At 40.9% G+C, this 23158-nt stretch overlaps 1 protein-coding gene across 1 annotated transcript in view; it reads left to right on the top strand.

The window, feature by feature from the left end:
- Positions 1-8551: 8551 nt before the first annotated feature.
- LOC120516062 (sodium-dependent neutral amino acid transporter B(0)AT1-like) overlaps positions 8552-23158 on the top strand; it is a 64615-nt gene continuing 50008 nt past the window's right edge. The window contains exon 1 of the mRNA XM_039737509.1: positions 8552-8800. Coding sequence (XP_039593443.1) covers positions 8602-8800 — 199 coding nt within the window. The 5' untranslated portion in view covers positions 8552-8601. The remainder of the gene's footprint in view (positions 8801-23158) is intronic.

Below are 23158 nucleotides of genomic sequence, written 5' to 3'. Positions count from 1 at the left end.
GGTTTCCTCCCAAAGTCCAAAGACATGCAGGTTAGGTGCATTGGTGATTCTGAATTGGCCCTAGTGTGTGCTTGGTGTGTTTGTGTGTGCCCTGCGGTGGGCTGGCGCCCTGCCCGGAATATGTTCCTGCCTTGCACCCTGTGCTGGCTGGGATTGGCTCCAGCAGACCCCTGTGACCCTGTGTTAGGATATAGCAGGTTGGATAATGACTTCTTTACTTTAAGGTGTCTCTCTGTCCATTTATTTGAATTGCACATCAATGGTGTGTTAAGTGCACTCCTACTGTACGTCACCTACTTTGTGTCTGATTTTTCTACATTATTTTTGAATACACCTGTTGTGATGTGAGATTTTGCATATAACTTAATAAATGTTTTGTATGTCTTTATTTATAAATTAGGCAAAGCAATGTAATTTAGTGTTACTTTGGTGAGAGGCATTTGTGTTTGCCCAATTACGACTGTCTCTTTGTAATTTTACGACAGGATTTGGGGGGATGTGTCTTAAACCAGTTTGATGAGCATTTCTCTGCTAAAGTCTTTCAACCCCCCTGTAAAGAAGCCAGGATGTTTAACATATGGTCTTGGGGGGTTGCAGGTGTTAAGATGTACTATTTCACTATTGGTCTGAGGTATGGCTGTTTGGAATTGGCTTGTCTCAGACTCCTTTAAGTACCGTGATATCCTATTGGCTGTAGGGGTTGGACAGAAAACCTATCCATTTGCTTGCTCAACCACATTCTCTCTCTCTAACCAACATATGATGAAGAAGCATCTTTCTTGCTAACCTGTAAAGATGTAGAAGTATCTTTCTCTTGTTAACAACTGATGAAGACCATCACACCATGAACTGACAAGAACAGCGCAATGAAGAGCACAGTTTCAGCCATTTTGAACAGACATGTGGCTAAAAGCTGAGCACCAATGATGCCTTAACTAGAGACATTAAGTAACTACAAGTCTGTGTGCCACCTGAGTTACATATCACCATTTTATCAGGTTGTATGGTTGCCAATATTCAAATGTACTTTGCATTTTGCTATTATTTATGAATATTATCAGTAATACATTATTTTATGTGTAACTTAACTCCTGCTTGTCTTTTTACTACATCTAATTGCCTGAGGTTATAGATATAGAAAGGAAGGTCGGGATAAGTTATATACTGTACAGTGGTAAGTCTGTGAGATTAGGCATTCTAAGGCTACATATTAATAATACAATAGGGGAAAGTAGAGCAATATACTGTATATATATTACTCTACCAAGATAAAACAACACCTCTTTGTCCTGTGTTTTTCATTATGATAATCCATTCATCCATCCATTATCCAACCCGCTATATCCTAACTACAGGGTCACGGGGGTCTGCTAGAGCCAATCCCTGCCAACACAGGGCACAAGGCAGGAAACAAACCGCAGGCAGGGCGCCAGCCCACCGAAGCATTATGATACAAATTTCTTAATTATTAAATATACATTTTGAAATGTTCATTATCTGCATGTTTATTACTCTTTTTGTCCATTTGGTTGTCTTTTTCATTATACCTGCTAAGACTGCCACTGCTGCTCGTGGCTTGTGTTTATTTGGTAATGCAATATTCACTGTAGTAAATGCATTTTTATTTTTTGCAGAATCTGTAGACTCATTTATTGACTCTCTCTCTGTCTTCTGCTTATTAGAACACTAGAACACTCTAGACAAGAACAGGCCATTCAGCCCAACAAAGCTCGCCAGTCCTATCCACTTAGTTCTTCCAAGAAAACATCAAGTCGAGTTTTGAAAGTCCCTAACGTCTTACTGTCTACCACGCTACTTGGTCGCTTCTTCCAAGAGTCTGTCGTTCTTTGTGTAAAGAAACTTACCTTTAACAGGTTTCCAACTGTGTCCCCATGTTCTGGATGAACTCATTTTAAAGTCACCGTCTCGATCCACTGGACTGATTCCCTTCATCATTTTAAACTCTTCACTCAGGTCTCCTTTTCATCTCCTGTAAAGGCTCAGCTCTTTTAATCTTTCCTCATAACTCATCCCCTGTAGCCCGGACTCAGCCTAGTCGCTCTTCTCTGGAACTTTTCCAGCACTGCTATGTCCTTTTGAGGCCCAAACTGCACCCAGTACTCAAGATGAGGCCTCACCAGTGTGTTATAAAGCTCCACCATAACCTCCTGTGACTTGCACTCCACACATCAACATTCTGCCCAAGCCTGTATGCTATCCAAGTCCCTCTGTGATGATTTAACGGATTCCAGATCATCTGCCAATCCACCTATTTTGGTATCATTTGCAAACTTAACTGGCTTGTTACTTACAGTATATTCTTATCCAAATCATTTCTATATATTAAAAATAGCAGCGGCCCCAGCACTGACCACTGCTTGTCACCGCTCTTAACATTGGCCAATTCTGATGAGGTTCCTCGCACCATCACCCTCTGCTTCCTGGGCATAGAGTCCACTAAGACTCCTAAATCCTTTTCATGCGTTGTATTTTCAATTTTCCGACCGCCCTTTGTGTATTCAAACCTCACATTTTTACTTCCTATGTGTAATTCTTTACATTTACTGACTAAATTTTATCTGCCACAAATCTGTCCAAGCCTGTATGCTGTCCAAGTCCCTTTGCAATGACATAACAGATTCCAAATTCTTACTATACTATAGTATTGAGAACGTACACACTCCATGAGCATGGATTCAGGCCCAAGACTTGTAGCCCATTTAACCCCCATATTATTATTTGGTGGAGGCCTTTCATTATCTAAGGCTTCTTCAAAGACCTCAGCGTGGTGAAGGAGTGAACGACTAAGTTGCAGAGTGCCCATTGGGGTTGTGCCATCAGCAGTGAAGAGTAATTGAGGTACCACCTACGGCACTACAAGGGATGGACAGGCTCAACAGGAACCCTGAAAATGTCAGCCAATGAGAGCAGTGGAGACTCGGGCTGCAGCAGGTCTCGTGTCTTGTTTGGCGGAGGACCACCCTGAGGGGGCAAGAGCCAGCTAGAGTCAATAGCAGGTGCCACACACGTGCGCTTAGGAGGCAGTCAACAAGTCCGGAGGTGAGTGATATATTGTCTGACGGGAGTTGAATTCTGGTATTGATATCTCTCTCTCTCTCTACCTTTACAGAACCAAAGAGGACAAATAATAACACACAAAAAATCAACCACACCAGGGCTCCGCAACAACAACTCCTACAGGTTCATTGCCACTACCGTCTCCCGCAGATGACGTCACTTCCGATCCCTCAGAGATCACATCACTTTCCGGTCAATACTGATGACGTCACTTCCGGCCCAGGAATAAGGACACCACTTCCGATGACATCACTTCCGGTGTTAGCCAACTTCCTGCCACATCATTTCCTGTAGCCATTTTGTCCTCTGTATAAAAACGAGCCTTACGCCATTGTTGAGGTCAAATGTCTGATGTATTTTTTCCATTGCAATTTGACCAATTTTGAGAACTGAGATTATACGGGGCAAAACCCCAAACCTTTGCAATGTGCTGTGAACGTTATTTATCACACAGGGTCAGTACCCGATCTAACCAGGAAATGGTTCCACTGCAAGGTGGAAAGAGTCAGGAGCCTACCACATTATTTTGCCCAAGAGAGTGAGAAATCGCTGCCAACCCTTCCATAGAAGGACGACATTGAATAACAACAACAAGAAGATGATTTACAACACCTGAGAGATGGAATTAGTGACATTTCTTTGTTTTTTTCCAGTTGGAGTTTGGGCAGGTGAAGTGACTTGCTCAGGGTCACACAGTCTCAGTAGCAGGATCTGAACCTGCACCCTCACGGTTTGAAGTCCAAAGCCTTGACCAGTATGCCACTCTGCCTGCCTACTAATGTGACTGGTTACACACAAACTATGGGGCTGTACTGGTGTTCACACTATATAAAACCAGTAACAGAATGCTGCTGAATGAAAGCGTTTTTGAAATGGATTTCGGGCAGGGACTCACTGATGGTAGATTGTGTGTCTCCCCAGCATTTAATACGCACATCAAGTCTAATCATTAATGTTAAAACAAACTCTTAGGAGACTTAAATTGTTTTCCCTCCTTGGTGGACATCCATTACAGAACTAGTGAGCCATAGATCTGGATGTTGTGCTGGACTCCATTAGCCATTGCAGTCAATAATTACCTCCCAGGCTCCATCTTCCATGTACATGCTGCCAATGATCTACTAAAGTGCAAAAATGGGGGAATATCGTAATTAGCAGCCACGCACTTAAACTATTCCAGTGCTTTCTTGGTCTTCTCGAAGCCGTTAGTGAACCGAGGTAAACTTAGCTTAACGTTTGACAGAGTCTGAAGCAGCAGATGTCTAAGGAACATGGAACGTTAAAGTGACTTTGTGTGAGTTGGTGATCCGGTGTCCTTCTAAGATTGAACCGCACGCCTGGCAGTGGTCTGTGTGGAGTTTGTATGTTCTTTACATGTCTGTTTGTCTCAAGTTAATTGGCCGCTCTGAAAATGGCCCGTGACTATGTGGGCGAGTGGACCAATTTCGACTCGTGCAGGGTCAAGTTTGGAGTCCTGAAGCACACAACTTTGCAATGTGAGAAAAAAGATAATGCGTTTATAGAGTACTAGCCATCTCCTGCGACTTCGCCCGCATGATACTGAAACAGGACAGCGAGGAGGGTCCTGCCCGGCTCCCCACTCCTGACGTCAGCCTCTGTCTCGGATTAGCACGAATATATCACTTCTGCAAGCGAACTGGGATTCTCAGCGCAATGAGAGAAGTCGCAAAATCAACCGGAATGTTCAAGCAAATTATAGAAAAAAACCCGATACTTAACCGATCTAAATCCGTTAAGTAATTCTCTCATTTGCTAACTTAGCGGAGCTAAGGTACACACCTCAAGGCTAGCACATGAGAGAGAAGGGCCATGCCCACCTCCCTTCGGCCCCCGGCCCCCTGCGTGTGTCTCGATTCACACAAATATATCGCTCCTGCAAGCGAACTATGATTCTTAGCACAATGACAGAAGTCGCAAAATCCCTGGAATGTTCAAGCAAATTATAGGATAAAACCCGCTCTAAATCCGTTAAGTAGTTCTCTCGTGAAAAGCAGACAGACATACAGACAGATGTTAGATTTTATATATATATTGTGGTGAGCGGCTGGGGGCAGTACTCAGCCAGGACGTCCCGGAAGGACCGGAGGAGGGATTACACCTCCTCCAGACCACGAGGGGCTGACCGCCCTGGTGGCTTTGGGGACCAGAATGGATGAATAGTAACTTTCTCAAGTTAAATAAAGAGAAAACTGAAATCTTAGAGATTAGCAATAATGGATACAATGAGGCTATTAGAAATAAACTGGATACATTAGAATTAAAAGTCAAGACGGAGGTAAAAAGCTTAGGGGTGATTGTTGACTGTAATCTGAATTTTAAATCGCATATTCATCAGATCATTAGGACAGCATTTTTTCACTTAAACATAAGTAAAGTTAGACCTCTTATATCACTGAAAGATGCTGAGAAATTAGTTCACGCGTTTGTTTTCAGTCGACTAGATTACTGTAACGCACTCCTCTCAGGACTACCCAAAAAGACATCAATCGTTTGCAACTAGTGCAGAATGCAGCTGCTAGAATCCTAACTAGGAAAAGAAAATCCGAACACATCACCCCAGTCTTAGTGTCACTACACTGGTTGCCTGTGTCATTCAGGATTGACTTTAAAATACTGCTTATGGTTTATAAAGCCTAAAATAATCTCACTCCATCTTATATATCGGAATGTCTGACACCTTATATTCCAAATCGTAACCTCAGATCTTCAAATGAGTGTCTCCTTAGAATTCCAAAAGCTAAACTTAAAAGAAGTGGTGAGGCGGGCGGCCTTCTGCTGCTATGCACCTACAATCTGGAATAGCCTGCCAATAGGAATTCACCAGGCTGATACAGTGGAGTACTTTAAAACACTGCTGAAAACACATTACTTTAACATGGCCTTCTGACAACTTCTTCAATTTAACTTAATCCTGATACTCTATATGTTCAATTCATCATAATAACTATTCATGGTGGCTCTAAAATCCGTACTGACCCCTACTCTCTTTTCTGTTTCTTTTTCCAGTTTCTTTGTGGTGGTGGCCTGCGCCATCACCATCTACTCAAAGCTTCATGATGCTCTAACAATGATGGATGGATTAAAAGGCAGAAGTCCACGTGACCATCATCATCAAGCCCTTCCATGAGAATCCTAAATCCAAAGAGGACTGTTTCATTTATGTTAGGTAGAATGCCCAGAGGGGACTGGGTGGTCTCATGGTCTGGAATCCCTACAGATTTTATTTTTCTCCAGCCGTCTGGAGTTTTTTTTGTTTTTTCTGTCCCCCCTGGCCATTGGACCTTACTCTTATTCGATGTTAATTAATGTTGATTTATTTTGTTTTCTTACTGTGTCTTTTATTTTTCTATTCTTTATTATGTAAAGCACTTTGAGCTACTGTTTGTATGAAAATGTGCTGTATAAATAAATGTTGTTGTTGCTGTTGTTGCAGAAGTGGGTAGTAACGAGTGACATTTACTTGAGTAACTTTTTAAAAAAATTATACTTCTACGACTAATTTTACTGCACCATACTTTTTACTTTTACTTGAGTATATTTGTGAAGAAGAAACGCTGCTCTTACTCCGCTACATTGGGCAACACTCGAATCGTTACTTTTTTTCCTTTACACATTTATATACACTACTGTAAATTTAAGTTGAAGAGAAGTCACCAGTGGATTTACTGCATGACTGTTTCACCAATCAGACGTAGCAACAATAATCACATGGCTCCATTTCACTAATCAGACGTAGCCATGCAGTCACATGACCACACACAAACTTCCTGCGTCTGCAGCCGTTGAGAGACTTTTTAGTCATGCGGGGCTCCTGATCAGTGCTAAACGGTCACAGCTTCACTGCAGGAACCTTGAGAGCCAACTCCTGCTGAACTTCACTGAATGAAGAACAAACACGTTTTAACCAAACACGCACAGACACAGACAGTCAAGGTAAAGTGAGACTTCTTGTACTGCACAAGCTGCCTTGTTCTAATGTTATTTTCTATCAGCTGTGCTATTTGGAGGGCGAGTGAATCTGCAGTATTATACTGTCAGTGTACAGGAGATCTCGTTACTGTAAGTAGTTTGCACTGTTCAGACGTACGAGTTACCTACTGTAGGGATCGGCTTCAAAAGCTTTGCTGTGAAAAACTGAGATTTGGCACTTTGTGTTATTTGTGCATCTTTATTTTGTAAAGATGTTATTTATTTTTACTCATTTTTTATTATTTGGAAATAGCAGAATTTGCACATTTTATATTTTTGTCCATCTTATTACAACATTTCTAAAAAATAAATCATTTATTATGATCAAACAGTTACTCAGTACTTGAGTAGTCTTTTCACCAAATACTTTTTTACTTCTACTTGTGTAATATTATTTTGAAGTAACGCTACTCTTACTTCAGTACAAGTTTTGGCTACTCTACCCACCTCTGTTGGGGACCCCAGGAAAGGAGCTTGGAAGCTCAACCCTATAGGGGCTCGTGGTCACCGCCAGGGGGTGCCCACATGCCTGAGGAGCTTCTGCCACACCCGGAAGTGCTGGGGGGAAGAAGATGAGGGACACCTGGAGTGCTTCCGGGTGCGCAGCCGGCACTTCCGCCACACCAGGGAGTGTCGGCAGTAGCTCATTGGGAGGCACCTGGAGCCGATGTCCGTCCCCATCCCATCATGTGACCCACAGTGAGGACCTTACCCGCAGGCATCGTGAAATCAGAATGACAGCGGTGTCTCGTACCCCTTAAAGTGCACAGCACCCCCCCGTGGCTGCCCTGCATATCCTGCTAGTGTGGTGACTCTCCGCTGCCCCCTGATGGTTTTCTGAGAAACTCCTCAGTTCTTTCCCCATTCCCTTCCTCTTACCTTTGAGCTCAAAGAATAACCACTCTGGTGACCCATTACCCCCGTAGCCATTTACCCACAATGGTATTAGGAGTGAAATCCCCAACGAAATGCTCCAAAATTCAAATTCACTTTGGCATCTTTGACATTTGCCACTTCTGTCCTTGGCACCACATTGCCAGCTGTGCAACTTGGCACAATCCATCTATAAAACAAATAAAACATTTAATTAGTGGGCACCTTATTTTCATACATTCTTACTGTGATTAATGGTCATAAGAAATGTGAACAGGGTATTTGACACGACACCCAGTGACGTTTCTTGATTTTTAGGCTTGCGGCCAGTGACTATTAGCCCCGTTCTGAAGTAAGCCATCTCCTAATCCCACTTATCACATTTTATTGTTTATGTCAAATAGTCAGCCCTGTACTTTCCCACTAGCCTCAAGTGTCATTCACTCCCCCAGATAAGACATTAATTATTATCAAGCAGAGACTTGGGTGATCCGCGCTTTTGCTGACTCTTCCCTCTATTGAAGGTGCACTTTCAGGTTTAGTGCTAAAGGTTCACTATAAATATCATCAGCTGGCGTCAGCCACATCCACTTCGACCGGGCCTCCCACACCTACCGGCACCCTCTGTCGTGACTCCTCGGTCGACACAGCACAGCAATCATGAAGCTGCAACTGCCAAACCCCAGGCTGGAGGACAGGATATACTCCTATGATGAGCTAGAAAAGATGGAGAAGGAAGAAGCTGGCGACAGGCCCAAATGGGACAACAAGGCCCAGTACATGCTGACCTGCATTGGCTTCTGCGTGGGATTAGGAAATGTGTGGCGATTCCCTTATCTGTGCCAGAGCCATGGAGGAGGTATGATGAACGTGTGCTCGGCCGCGAGGCTGGCGGACGCAAAGGGAAAACAGTGGTGGGTACTGTTCAAATGGTGGGGTGCCATCTTAGTGAAGCAGTGGGATGGAAATATGAAGGAGTGAAATTACATTGGAAGAGCAGAAACCAAAGTATTACAGGCAATTCATTACAAGGTTTAATTGTGTAATAGTAACTGAACCTTAGGAATACCTGAAAAATAACAAAAAACATTAAGTAAAGTGTGCAGAGGTAAAAGGTCATTCCTAAGTATCGTGTGAGGCCCTAAAACTGGATTAAGCAGGTTCAAAAAATGAACGGATGGGCAATTCCAAACAGGCATAGGGAATAAGTGAAAATAGTGTTAACTGAAATTAATAAAAAGCCCAAGACAGTGTACTGCCTACTTGGGAAATGCAAAAAAAACTTATGAAACAATATGAAAAATATTTAAAATTCTCAACAAACACCATTAGGAAGCTGGACGGCACTGCAGCCTTACACGGTGTGCTAGCTAACAAGGCTGAGTCTGCAAATCTTTAAAGACAAAAGGGTTTGGGGCGACCGGGTCTTCTTGAATGATGAGGTGAAAGCAGTGCAGAGAAAAGCATATCTGTCTTCATCAGGGATTATGTGGAGACCACCCAGATGAACCTGTCTGAATAGCCTTTAGTATCCATCCATCTTCTAGCCCACTTATGATTTGCTGTAAACAGCATTGTGACAAAACATAAAGATGAAGTTGTCAAATACATCGAGTTACACTAAGAGTGACAGATGGATATGTAAGACACTATATTAGATAGACAGGCGATGTGATAGGCCCTATATAATAGATAGACAGAAATGAAAGGCACTATATAATAGACAGATGTGAAAGGCACTATATAATAGACAGAGAGATAGATACGTAAGATACTTTATGATAGACAGATGTGAAAGGCAGTATAATAAATAGAGAGATAGATAGGTAAGGCACTATAAAATAGATAGATAGATAGATAGATAGATAGATAGATAGATAGATAGATAGATAGATAGATAGATAGATAGATAGATAGATAGATAGATAGATGGATAGATGGATAGATGGATAGATAGATAGATAGATAGATAGATAGATAGGAAAGGCACTATTTAATAGACAGATAGATAGATAGATAGATAGATAGATAGATAGATAGATAGATAGATAGATAGATAGATAGATAGATGTGAAGGCAGAAAAAGAGATAGATAGGTAAGGCATTATACATATAGACAAATAGATATGTAATGCACTACATAACAGATGCAGTATTATTATGTCAGTCAGTCATTATTAAACCTGTTATATCCTAACTACAGAGTCACAGGGGTCTGCTGGAGCCAATCCCAGCTAACATAGGGTGCAAGGCAGGAAACAAACCCCGGGCAGGATGCTAGCCCACCGGAGGGCACACACACACACGGGACAATTTAGAATCACCAATGCACCTCACCTGCCTGTCTTTGGACTGTAGGAGGAAATCCACACAGAGACGGGGAGAACATGCAAACTCCACGCAGGGAGGACCTGGGAAGTGAACCTGGGTCTCCTTACTGCAAGGCAGCAGTGCTACCACTGCGCCACCATGCTGCCCATTATTATTATAGTAAGCGCAATTGATATTCACATTGTATCTGTCTTTCTAGAAACTGCCATTGTGATATATGACTGCTGATTCATACTAGACCCATTTACAACATTAATGAGGCTTCAAAATAGATGCATAGACCTGCTTAAGTCTATTTCATCAAAAGAGAAAGTGCACTCATATAGGGACAGATTTGAGTTGTTGTGGGGTGATAGATAGATAGATAGATAGATAGATAGATAGATAGATAGATAGATAGATAGATAGATAGATGTGAAAGACACTATATAATAGATAAACAGATAGATAGATAGATAGATAGATAGATAGATAGATAGATAGATAGATAGATAGATAGATAGACATGAAAGGTGCTATATAATAGACAGAGAAAGAGACAGATAGGTAAGGCACTATATAATTGATGTAGAGATAAATAGGTAAGGCATTATAGATATAGACAGATATGAAATGTACTACATAAAAGATGCAGTATTATTATGGTAAACACAATTGATATTCACATTGTATTTGTCTTTCTAGAAACTGCCATTGTGATATGACTGCTGATTCATACTAGACCCATTTACAACATTAATGAGGCTTCAAAATAGATGCATAGACCTGCTTAAGTCTATTTCATCAAAAGAGAAAGTGCACTCATATAGGGACAGATTTGAGTTGTTGTGGGGTGATAGATAGATAGATAGATGTGAAAGACACTATATAATAGATAAACAGATAGATAGATAGATAGATAGATAGATAGATAGATAGATAGATAGATAGATAGATAGATAGATGTGAAAGACACTATATAATAGATAAACAGATAGATAGATAGATAGATAGATAGATGTGAAAGACACTATATAATAGATAAATAGATAGATAGATAGATAGATAGATAGATAGATAGATAGATAGATAGATAGATAGATAGATAGATAGATAGATAGATAGATGTGAAAGGCACTTCATGATCTGCTGATAGATGAAGGCACTGAATAACAAATCTTAATCCTAGTTTATGTCCCGTCCTACCTTGCTGCCAGTAATACCAGATGATATCCCACTACTATGTTATGGAGTAAGTGGGCTCAGAAAGTGGATGGATGGATGGATGGATGGCAGTAAAACGTCCAGCTGAGAGAGGACTGGATGCTTCACGCTTGTATTTTACTGATCTCTCATCTTAGATATGACATGACAGTTAGTGTCAGTAATGTCAGCAAACATTCTGAAGGTAAATGTTTTATTATCATCCACAGTTAAGAAGGTGGGGCTCATTTTAAAAACACACAGTATGTGGTTAAACCCACTTAACTCCGCTCAGGGTCATGGGGCGCAGCTTATCACAGTAACACTTGGTGTATTACAGGAACAAACTCTGGTCCACAAACTCCTGGCACACTGATAGACATTGACTCATTCTTAAGAATCAGTGACTTCAATAAACAAGTAGAGTGCAATGGCCGGGTATCCAGTTTGGGGTGAGAAGTTGCCTCAGCCTTGTTGTCAATTGCCAGTGCTTTGGTTTCTCCATAAAACGTAACGAAGCAGCAATTCAAATGTATAGTTCAAGACTGGTCTATGAATTGTATTTAAAATAAGCTGAAATCAGACTGAGTGTTTAAAACAGACCTGCTGGTTCTGAACTTTGGTATTGTGGATCTTAAGGTGGACGTTCAGATTGACATGATATTAAATTTAAATGTGCTATGTATGTACCAATTATATCCTTTATAGTTATTTGTTTCATACATTGTAATGCGAATAATAAAATCAGACAAATTTAAAGGAATTCAAAAAGAATTAAGAACAATACATGGATTCAGTGGGCAGCACAGTGTCGCTGTACTGGCACTGCTGCCACACTTTAAGGAGACTGGGGTCCTGAATGTGCCCTGCATGTTACTCCTGTGTCCACGTGAGTTTCCTCCCACAGTCCAAAGACAAGCAGGTTAGGTGGGCTGGAGATGTTAAATTGGCCCCTGATACATTATGTGTGTGTGTGTTTCTGTTTGTGTTCACCATGAGATGGACCCTGGCGCCTGGTTGAGGACTGTTCCTGCATTGTGCCCGATTGCTTGCATAGGCACCAGCTGTCCCACAAACCTGTCCTGGATAAGTGAGTTTGAAAGATGGACGAATAGATAAAAATGGTTTATGTAAATAGTTAAACTTAAAGGTATAAAGGAGCCTCTTTAGTTAGTGTGCACTGTGGGGATGCACCAGACATGTAATGGAGGACTGGACTCGTTAATTCTAACACAGTATATTACTGATAACTGGGGTGGGCTGGAGCCCCTTTGAGTGAGTTGTCCTATAAGTGAACTGAAGTGGATCAAGGAGAGGGTCAGTGATGGATTTTTGATAGGAGAGCATAAGACGTTTGAATAATTTCATAACCACTGAGGTCAAAGCAACTGGCCTACAGTCATTAAGTTCAGAGATAAGATTCAAAGATAGGATGAGCGTATTATCTCTATTTTATTTCTTTAAACTGAAAATATAGGGGGGGATCAAAACAGACTGGTACAGTAGGTCATCAGATTTGTTCCCTCCTATAATTTAATGTAGCAGTAAGGAAAATGGAATCAGTTGGGATGTGTTTGATACAGCTCTTGTCTGTCATAATATAACAAGGACGAACCTTCACTTTAATGGTTAGTTTGATAACCATAAATAATAGGGGGGAGTTCAAGTGTGCCGTTTGAATTTGCTCAACAAATGCTCAATTGATGAAATATAGATAATGCACCCTTCTAAATTAAAATAAAAAAAAAAACCTTAAATTAAATTAAAATCTGGTGAATTACTCAAACAAAAGAGAGAAAGAAAGTGAATGTTTGTCCTTTATATATTATGGAAGACAAGAATGACATAAACATTTGTACCAACTGATTTCTTATTCCTTAGTAATACATTCAGTTAAAGCGGGGCAGCAAATCTCATGACCTACCCATCAGTTTTGGTCCCCCCTTTATTTTCCGTTCAAAAAAATAATTAAAGTGATTCATTGTTCCTGTTATATTATGAGACACAAGAATGTTTTAAAACATGCATGAACTGATTTCTTATTTCATATTGATACATTATATTATATTGATGGCATGTGACAAACAGATTGACATTTCTGCCAGTGTGGGACGGGGGGACTGAATTGGATACAAAACCTGCAGCAAACTGACAAAGAATCCCATACTTTTAGTAAGACCTGAGTCATGGAGTAAATTATGCGCATTCCCATTAGGAGGTGGGCTTAGGACGTCTGCCTCGTGATTGGCTGGTTAGTACTGCGTGCACCCATTGGCTAAGAAGAATGAAGTCCCGCCCTTTACCTACTAGGGCTGTGTATTGGCAAGAATTTTGCGATTTGATACGTATCATAATACAGGGGTTACGATTCGATATATTGCGATATATTGTGATATACTGCAAGCAAGGTGATATACAGTCATATGAAAAAGTTTGGGAACCCCTCTTAATTCTTTGGATTTTTATTTATCATTGGCTGAGCTTTCAAAGTAACAACTTCCTTTTAATATCTGACATGCCTTATGGAAACAGTAGTATCTCAGCAGTGACATTAAGTTTATTGGGTTAACAGAAAATATGAAATATGCATCATAACAAAATTAGACAGGGGCATAAATCTGGGCACCCCAACAGAGATATGACATCAATACTTAGTTGAGCCTCCTTTTGCAAATCTAATAGCATCTAGACGCCTCCAATAGCCTTTGATGAGTGTCTGGATTCTGGATGGAGGTATTTTTGACTATTCTTCCATACAAAATCTCTCCAGTTCAGTTCAATTTGATGGACAGCCTGCTTCAAATCATCCCATAGATGTTCGGTGATATTCAAGTCAGGGGACTGTGGCGGCCATTCCAGAACATTGTACTTCTCCCTCTGCATGAATGCCTTTGTAGATTTCGAACTGTGTTTTGGGTCATTGTCTTGTTGGAATATCCAACCCCTGCGTAACTTCAACTTTGTGACTGATGCTTGAACATTATCCTGAAGAATTTGTTGATATTGGGTTGAATTCATCTGATCCTCGACTTTAACAAGGGCCCCAGTCCCTGAACTAGCCACACAGCCCCAAAGCATGAAGGAACCTCCACCACATTTGACAGTAGGTAGCAGGTGGTTTTCTTGGAATGCGGTGTTCTTCTTCCACCATGCAAAGCACTTTTCGTTCTGACCAAATAACTCAATTTTTGTCTCATCAGTCCAAAGCACTTTGTTCCAAAATGAACCCGGTTTGTCTAAATGAGCATTGGCATACAACAAGCGACTCTGTTTGTGGCGTGACTGCAGATAGATGTTCTTTGTGCAAATTGTGCTGAATTGTAGAACGATGTACAGATACACCATCTGCAGTGAGATGTTCTTGCAGGTCTTTGGAGGTGATCTGTGTGTTGCCTGTAACCATTCTCACAATCCTGCCTCTGCATATGCCGCTCCTGTATTTTTCTTGGCTTGCCAGACCTGGTTTGGTTTTACAGCAACTGTGCCTGTGGCCTTCCATTTCCTGATTCCATTCCTTACACTTGAAACTGACAGTTTATCTTTGCACATGAAATAGAGTATTGACCGAGTTATTTTGTTTGCACGAGTTGACGTCTGTGCTAACTTCGGTGTGTGTTACTTGTTCCATTAGTGAGTTGAGACGGACCCACTTTTTTAACGCTTGTCGTTTGCTGCTCTCAGATTTGTTGTGTTCCCTGAGTATTTGATTTTGGCATGGCACAATTTGCAGACAGCATGGCTCTTGTCACTCTCCTTAGTGCCTTCAGTATTGCGAAAGCCAAAATGAGCCCACACTTCCGCTCTGTACGCCACGGGAGCTGCTCTTACTCCTCTGGATTCAGTCATCGGTTGTCGTGTTACTTGTCAGCTCGGTTTGTCACTGCATGATCCACGTTGTCTGCCAGATCCGTGCGCCTGAGTATTGAAAGCCTACATACGTCAACCCTTATGCTATATTCTGTCTCAAATTATGATGTTATGTTAGCTGCTATCTTGCGATCAGGAGTTTAAACACAACTAAAAATGAACTGTGTCCCTTGAATCTTTGAATGGAAACTAGTCATTAAAAATCAATACTATGTTTTTGAGAATCGATGCATTATCAAAAAATATAATACAGGGTGTCCCAAAAAGAATATCGGAGTTTTAAAGAGCTGTAGCTTGGCGCCCATTCATCGGAGACTGCAGAGCAACCTAGTGGCGTCTTGAGGAATTATTCTACACTGTAAAAAAAAAAAATGTTAAATTTACAGTAAAAAACTGGCAGCTGGGGTCACCACAATTTTACCGTAAAAAAGACGGTAACAATATTTTTTGGTCTACAGTACACTTTAAAAAAAATGTTACATTTACGGTAAAATACTGGCAGCTGGGGTTGCCAAAATTTTGCTGTAATAAATAAGGTGACAATATTTTTAGGTCTACAGTATAATTTTATAGTAAAAACTATTTGTTCTTTGCGACAAATTCCAACAGAAGGGAATATTTAACCATAACCAGAAATCCATGTTGTGTAATAAATATGACAATCAATAAACAATATGTATTGTCAGGGTCAAACCCCAGGACACAGTTTGTATCAGTAAAGTAACAACAAGCAATAGCAAGCATGTACCATTTAATTATACACATTGAAAACAATTCAACGTTTAAGGAAGTTATGGCACGTTGTCTGGTGGGGTGGTGTATGGTGTCCTACTTATCGAATACAACCCACCAGGTTAAGTTTTTTTCCCTACTATTCAAAGGTATGCGGTTCACCAGGAACAATATTGGAAAAAGGGGCGTGTCCTTATGCAAATATCGTAACCGATTTTACTGAAACAGTGATTTACCATTTTACATTTTACGGTTGTTTACCTTCGTTATTTAACAGTTTTACACTGTAAAATTAACAGATTTTTTCAGTGTAACTGTCATGCATAAATAAACGGTATTTAGCATATTTTGAAGGTAGAAAAATATCGAATTTACAGAACTTGGCTGTAGAAAAGAATGAAATGTATTGTTTAAGATATATAGGTAATTTTCAGTAGAACATAAGGTCACTTTCCTTTTTTTCAGAAAAGGTCTTTTACTTTCACCATTTACAGTATTTTTACCGTTAAATTTACTGACATTTTTTACAGTGATAGTTTCATTTTGTATATAAAAAAAGAATATCGGAGTTTCAAAGAGCCATATTTATTGAATTATACAAGCATATACAAAAACTGTTATATTCACGTGTTTCCACACATTGTCTATAAATGTTCTACTGTATGTGCCCCCCATGAGTAACTGTAACAATATCAAGGCGATATTCAAATTCCTGCCAAACTCTAACATATCGGGATTGACACTCTGAATGGCAGCCATTATCTTCAACTTCATTTCGTCCAAAGTTATAGGCATTGGTGGTTGGAACACTAATCCTTTGACGTATCCCCAAAGGAAAAAGTCACATGGGGTGATATCTGGGGATCTTGGAGGCCAATGGTGGAGTGACAAATCTTGATTGCCAGATCTTCCTATCGAACGTTGGGGATAGGTCTCATTTAGGAAATGCCGCACCGGAAGAGACCAGTGAGGTGGTGCCCCATCCTGTTGAAAAATGAAATCGGCTGGTTCTTGATCTTCCAATTGAGGAAACAGCCAATGTTGCAGCATTTGCAGGTACACAGCCCCTGTGGTTCCTTCAAAAAAGTAAGGCCCGTAAACATTCGACTTGAAAATTGCACAAAAAACGTTAGTCTTGGGGGAGTCTCATTCATATTCGATAACTGCATGAGGGTTTCCTTCACCCCAAATTCTTACATTATGACGATTTACCTTTCCACTAATGTGAAATGTGGCCTCATCACTGAAGATAATCAAGGAACAAAAATCTTCATTGCTCTCCAAATTTTGCTGGATGAAAGTTGAAAACTCAACTCGACGTGTCTTATCCCTTCGTCTAAGGGCCTGAACCAACTACGGACGATATGGTTTCATAACCAACTGGCGTTGGAGAATTCTCCATACACTTGACTTTGGTATCTGTAACTCATGACTTGCTCGTTGAACTGATTTCGATGGGCTCCGAGTGAATGCAGTTTGCACTCGGGCGACATTCTCAGCAGTGGAGGAAGATCGAGGTCATCGGATACCTTTACTTTTGCAGATACACCCAGTATCCCAAAATTGCCGTTACCGTCAATGGATGTTATTGTCATTCGGAGGGTCAGTCCCATATTTTTGACGAAATGCCAGCTGCACAGTAACAACCGATTGAGTTCTGGCGAATTCGCAAATGCAAAAAGGTTTTTGTTGTGGCATAGCCATAACTGCAAACGTAACTGATCGAAACAACACATTGTTAGCTTTTTGATAAGCACTACCACCATCTACTGGCAACAAAATGAAACTAAATTAATTCCTCAAGACGCCACTAGCTGCAGTCTTCAATGAATGGGCGCCAAACTACAGCTCTTTAAAACTCCGATATTCTTTTTGGGACACCCGGTATTGCAATACTTAAGTGTATCAATAAGTTTTTACACCGCTATTACACACCACATTCGCTACCAAATAACTTTGGCAGTGATGCCACACAAGAACACTGCCAACAATCACGTGACTGCAAAACACTCGTCAAGTGCATGACTCACGCCGAAAATGTAACTCACGCTTCCAAAATGCATTTAACTCAGACAAGGACTTTAGGCAGTAATCCGACTCTATATATTTAGAATTGTATTTTAGTGATATGCTTGTGAATGGTTTGTAAAGATTAAGAGGGGGAATATGGTCAAAGTGGTTTAAATTATGAAGGGAATTAGTACAATGGACTCCAACTGTTACTTTAAAATTGGGAAAGGTGCTATATAAAGAAAATATTATTATTATTATTAACAAGAACACAGTTGTAAACTTGTTAGGGATTGATTTTGCACAAATGTTAGAAACGTTTTTCTTTACACATTGAAAAGAAGTATTGTGGTGGACAGCGGAAGTTTAGAAACCTCCAGATCTCAACTTGATGTTATTTTGGACAATGTCTGTGATTTGGATGGATGAGCTTGTTGGGCTGTACAAGTATGTCCTGTTCTCATTACAGTTGTCCTAATGTTCTTAAGACCGTAACCCTATATTGGATTAAGAAGGTTTGGTTATGGGTGAATTCTTTAATCCACTTTGTGAAGCCATTTGATCCATTGAGTGGAGCGAGGGAAGCTTTCCTGGCCGGGATGGCAGTCCTTCTGAGTGCAGGCACTCACCCCGGGCCAATCTTTCCATTAAATTGTTTCCATCATATTATTTTAAGGATAATATCAACATCGTTTGGTGGGCTCCGGTGTATTATGACTACTTTGGACCTACAGACCCAACATGAACAGCGAGCAGAATATTGGAAGGTCATGACAAATACGGTTCCTTCAGAAAGTCTACAGACCCCTTCATCCTTACGGCCTTGTACTAAACTAATTTCACTTTACTGTTTCCTCACATCAAGCAACACTCAGAAAGACAAAGAGAAAACAAGACTTTACAAATGTATGCAAATTTCAAAAAATAAAAAACTGAAATGTCACATTAATGCAAGTATTCATACCCTTTGTGTTCTGTTGAGTATCATTGAGATGTTTCTACACCTTGTTTGAAGTCCACCTTGGACTGATTTGGAAAGGCACACACCTGTCGACAGAAGGTCCCAAAGCTGAGCAAAAACCAAACCATGACGCTGAAGAAATTGCCTGCAGAGAGCTAAGAGACAGGATGGTGTGAAAGACCACAAAAAATTCCGGCAGCGTGGATGGTTCCTAAGGGCACATTGGCCTCCATAATTCTTAAACAGAAGAAGTTTCAGATAACCATGTCTCATCCCAGAGCTTGGTGCCTGGCCAAACTGAGCAATCAGGGGAGAAGGGCCCTGAACCAAGAACCTGATGGTTACTCTGACTGACCTTCAGAGACTCTGTGTGAAGATGGGATAGACTTCCAGAAGGACGGCCACCACTGCAAAACTTCACTAACTTGGGTTTCAATTCAGAGTGACCAGATGACACATGGAGGAATGCTTGGAGTTTGCAAAAAGGCATCTAAAGGACTCTCAGAATGTGAGAAACAAGATTCTTTCGTCTGAAGAAACCAAGACAGGACTGTTGCACTGCTCATCACCTGTACAACACCATTATAACAGTGAAGCATGGTGGTGTTAGCATCACACTGTGGGGTTTAGAACTGGGAGACTGGACAGGGTCTACTCTATAGAAAGCTGAACAGAGCAAAGTACGGAGATATCCTTAATGAAAACCTCCTCCAGAGTACTCTGGACCTCTCAGTGGGCTGAAGGTTCTCCTTTCAACAGAACACTAACTATAAGCACAAAGCAAAGATAACACAGCAGTGGCTTAGGGACAACTCTGGGAATATCTTGGAGTGGCCCTGCCAGAGCCCAGTCTCCTGGAAATGGCTGTCTATCGATGGTCTCCATCCGACCTGACAGAGTTTGAGAGGATCTACAGAGAAGAATCTGCAGAAAACCCTCAAACCCTGGTGTGTGAAGCTTGTCACGTCAAACCCAAGAAGACCCAGGCTGGTATGGTTGCCAAAGGGGTTTCAACTAAGTACTGATAAAAGTGTCTGAATACTTGTGTCAATGGGATAATTCCATTTTTTCTTTTCTCGTATACGAAATATTGGGAAGGTATTGTAATCGTCCAAAGATTCGATGTCGAGAGTTTGATGAATCTCGACGTTTTAGACCTCCCGAAAACACCATTTTTAGAATTATGTCTTTGTCTGTGTGTGTGTTTATGTAAACACGATAACTTGAGTGCACTTTCACTCAAGTCAACCAAATTTTACATACAAGTATTAGGTACAAAACGTAGATTTCCATCATCTTTTGAGCTGTTTCCATTAGCCTGAAGTGGTACTTTACCTTTTATTCATTAGAACACTCTAGACAAGAACAAGCCATTCAGCCCAACAAAGCTCACCAGTCCTATCCACTTATTTCCTCCAATAAAACATCAGGTTGAGTTTTGAAAGTCCCTAACATCTTACTGTCTACCACACTACTTGGTCTCTTATTCCAAGTGTCTATCGTTCTTTGCGTAAAGAAAAACTTCCTAATGTTTGTGCAAAATTTACCCTTAACAAGTTTCCAACTGTGCCTCCGTGTTCTTGATGAACTCATTTTAAATAACAGTTTCGATCCACTGGACTAATTCCCTTCAAAATTTCAAACACTTCACTCATGTCACCTCTTAATCTTCTTTTTCTTAAACTGTAAAGGCTCAGCTCTTTTAATCTTTCCTCATAATTCAACCCCTGTAGCCCTGGAATCAGCCTAGTCGCTCTTCTCTGGACCTTTTCTTGTGCTGCTATGTCCTTTTTGTAGCCTGGAGACCAAAACTGCACACAGGACTTCAGATGAGGCCTCACCAGTGTGTTATAAAGCTTGAGAAGAACCTCCTGGGACTTGTACTCCACAGATCAAGGCGCTATATAACCTGACATTCTGTTAGCCTTCTTAATGGCTTCTGAACACTGTTGGGAAGTTGATACCTTAGAGTCCACTGTGACTCCTAAATCCTTCTGATAAGGTGTACTCTTGATTTTCCGACCGCCCATTGTGTATTCAAACCTAATATTTTTACTTCCTATGTGTAATACTTTACATTTACTGACATTAAATTTCATCTGCCACAGATCTGCCCAAGCCTGTATGCTATCCAAGTCCTTCTGTAATGATATAACGGATTCCAAATTATCTGCTAATCCACCTATCTTGGTATCATCTGCAAACTTAACCAGCTTGTTACTTATATTCCTATCTAAATCATTTATATATATTAAAAACAGCAGCGGCCCTAGCGCTGCAGGTGCAGAGTCTGATTTATTCCATTTTACTTTTAAAATGATTGTCCAATATATTATTAATTTGATTTGTTTTGTTGTTGATGGTACTTTAATAATAAATGATGTAGAAATATAGTCATTGTCTTGCGGTTTAACCTCAAATATCCATCCCCATATCTGAGTATATGAGAAAGTCTAGGGACGACCACTCCCAATTTTTAATACATTTACAAAGATTATTAAAGTCCTATTTCCAATTGTCATTCTGGGATACTGAGTTTTGCTTCATGAGAGAAAAAAAAGTGTTTTAGCATAAGGCTGCAACTTAACAAAATGTGAATAAAATGAAGGGGCGTGAAGAGTTTTTGAGGGTGCCGCATTTCTTACTCCCTGTGCTCCACTGAACTGCTTCAGCCAGGCACTGCATGACATCCATTTTAACTCACAGTCTGCACAGTGGTGCCAAGTTGAAATGCTGCAGGTGGTAGCGGTGATGAGATTGCTAAGATTCATACTGTCTGAAGATTGCAGTTTGTTTATTTTATTATATGGACCCCAGGAACTCATTCAGCCTTTACCTGGCACACACACACACACACACACTGATAAGCAGCTTGATGACTTGATCAATGATAAAGATAATAAAGATAGACAGACAGACAGACAGACAGACAGACAGACAGACAGACAGACAGACAGACAGATAGATAGATAGATAGATAGATAGATAGATAGATAGATAGATAGATAGATAGATAGACAGATAGATAGATAGATAGATAAGGCACTATATGATAGATAGATATATAGATAGATAGATAGATAGATAGATAGATAGATAGATAGATAGATAGATAGATAGATAATAAAAATGCATGTAAAAGCAGACAATAACTTTGAATAATGTTAGCATTTACTCCCCCGGGTGGAATTGAAGAGCCGCATAGTGTGAGGGAAAAATGATCTCCTCAGTCTGTTGCTGAAGCTGCTCCTCTGTCTGGAGATGATCTTGTTCAGTGGATTCTCCATGATTGACAGAAGTCTGCTCAGCGCCCGTTGCTCTGCCACAGATGTTAAACTGTCCAGCTCCGTGCCTACAATAGAGCCTGCCTTCCTCACCAGTTTGTCCAGGCGTGAGGCGTCCCTTTTCTTTATGCTGCCTCCCCAGCACACAACCGTGTAGAAGAGGGCGCTCGACACAACCGTCTGATAGAACATCTGCAGCATCTTATTGCAGATGTTGAAGGATGCCAGCCTTCTAAGGAAGTATAGTCGGCTCTATCCTTTCTTGCACTGAGCATCAGTATTGGCAGTCCAGCCTAATTTATCATCCAGCTGCACTCCCAGATATTTATAGGTCTGCACCCTCTGCACAGTCACCTCTGATGATCACAGGGTCCATGAGGGGCCTGAGCCTCCTAAAATCCACCACCAGCTCCTTGCTGGTGTTCATGTATAAGTTTTTGAGTCGCACCATTTAACAAAGTCTTTGATTAGGTTCCTGTACTCCTCCTCCTGCCCACTCCTGATGCAGCCCATGATAGCAGTGTCGTCAGCGAACTTTTGCACATGGCAGGACTCCGAGTGGTACTGAAAGTCTGATGTATGTTGGCTGAACAGGACCGGAGAAAGTACAGTCCCCTGCGGCGCTCTTGTGTTGCTGACCACAATGTCAGACCTGCAGTTCCCAAGACGCACGTATTGAGGTCTGTCTGTAAGATAGTCAGCAATCCATGACACCAGGTGTGAGTCTACTCCCATCTCAGTCAGCTTGTCTCTAAGGAGCAGAGGTTGGATGGTGTTGAAGGCACTAGAGAAGTCCAAAAACATAATTCTTACAGCACCACTGCCTCTGTCCAAGTGGGAGAGGGATCGG

The sequence above is a fragment of the Polypterus senegalus genome, chromosome 15, assembly GCF_016835505.1.
Source record: "Polypterus senegalus isolate Bchr_013 chromosome 15, ASM1683550v1, whole genome shotgun sequence".
NCBI lineage: Eukaryota > Metazoa > Chordata > Cladistia > Polypteriformes > Polypteridae > Polypterus > Polypterus senegalus.
Note: the sequence above shows the minus strand (reverse complement) of the source record. Positions and strands in the feature narration are given on the sequence as shown.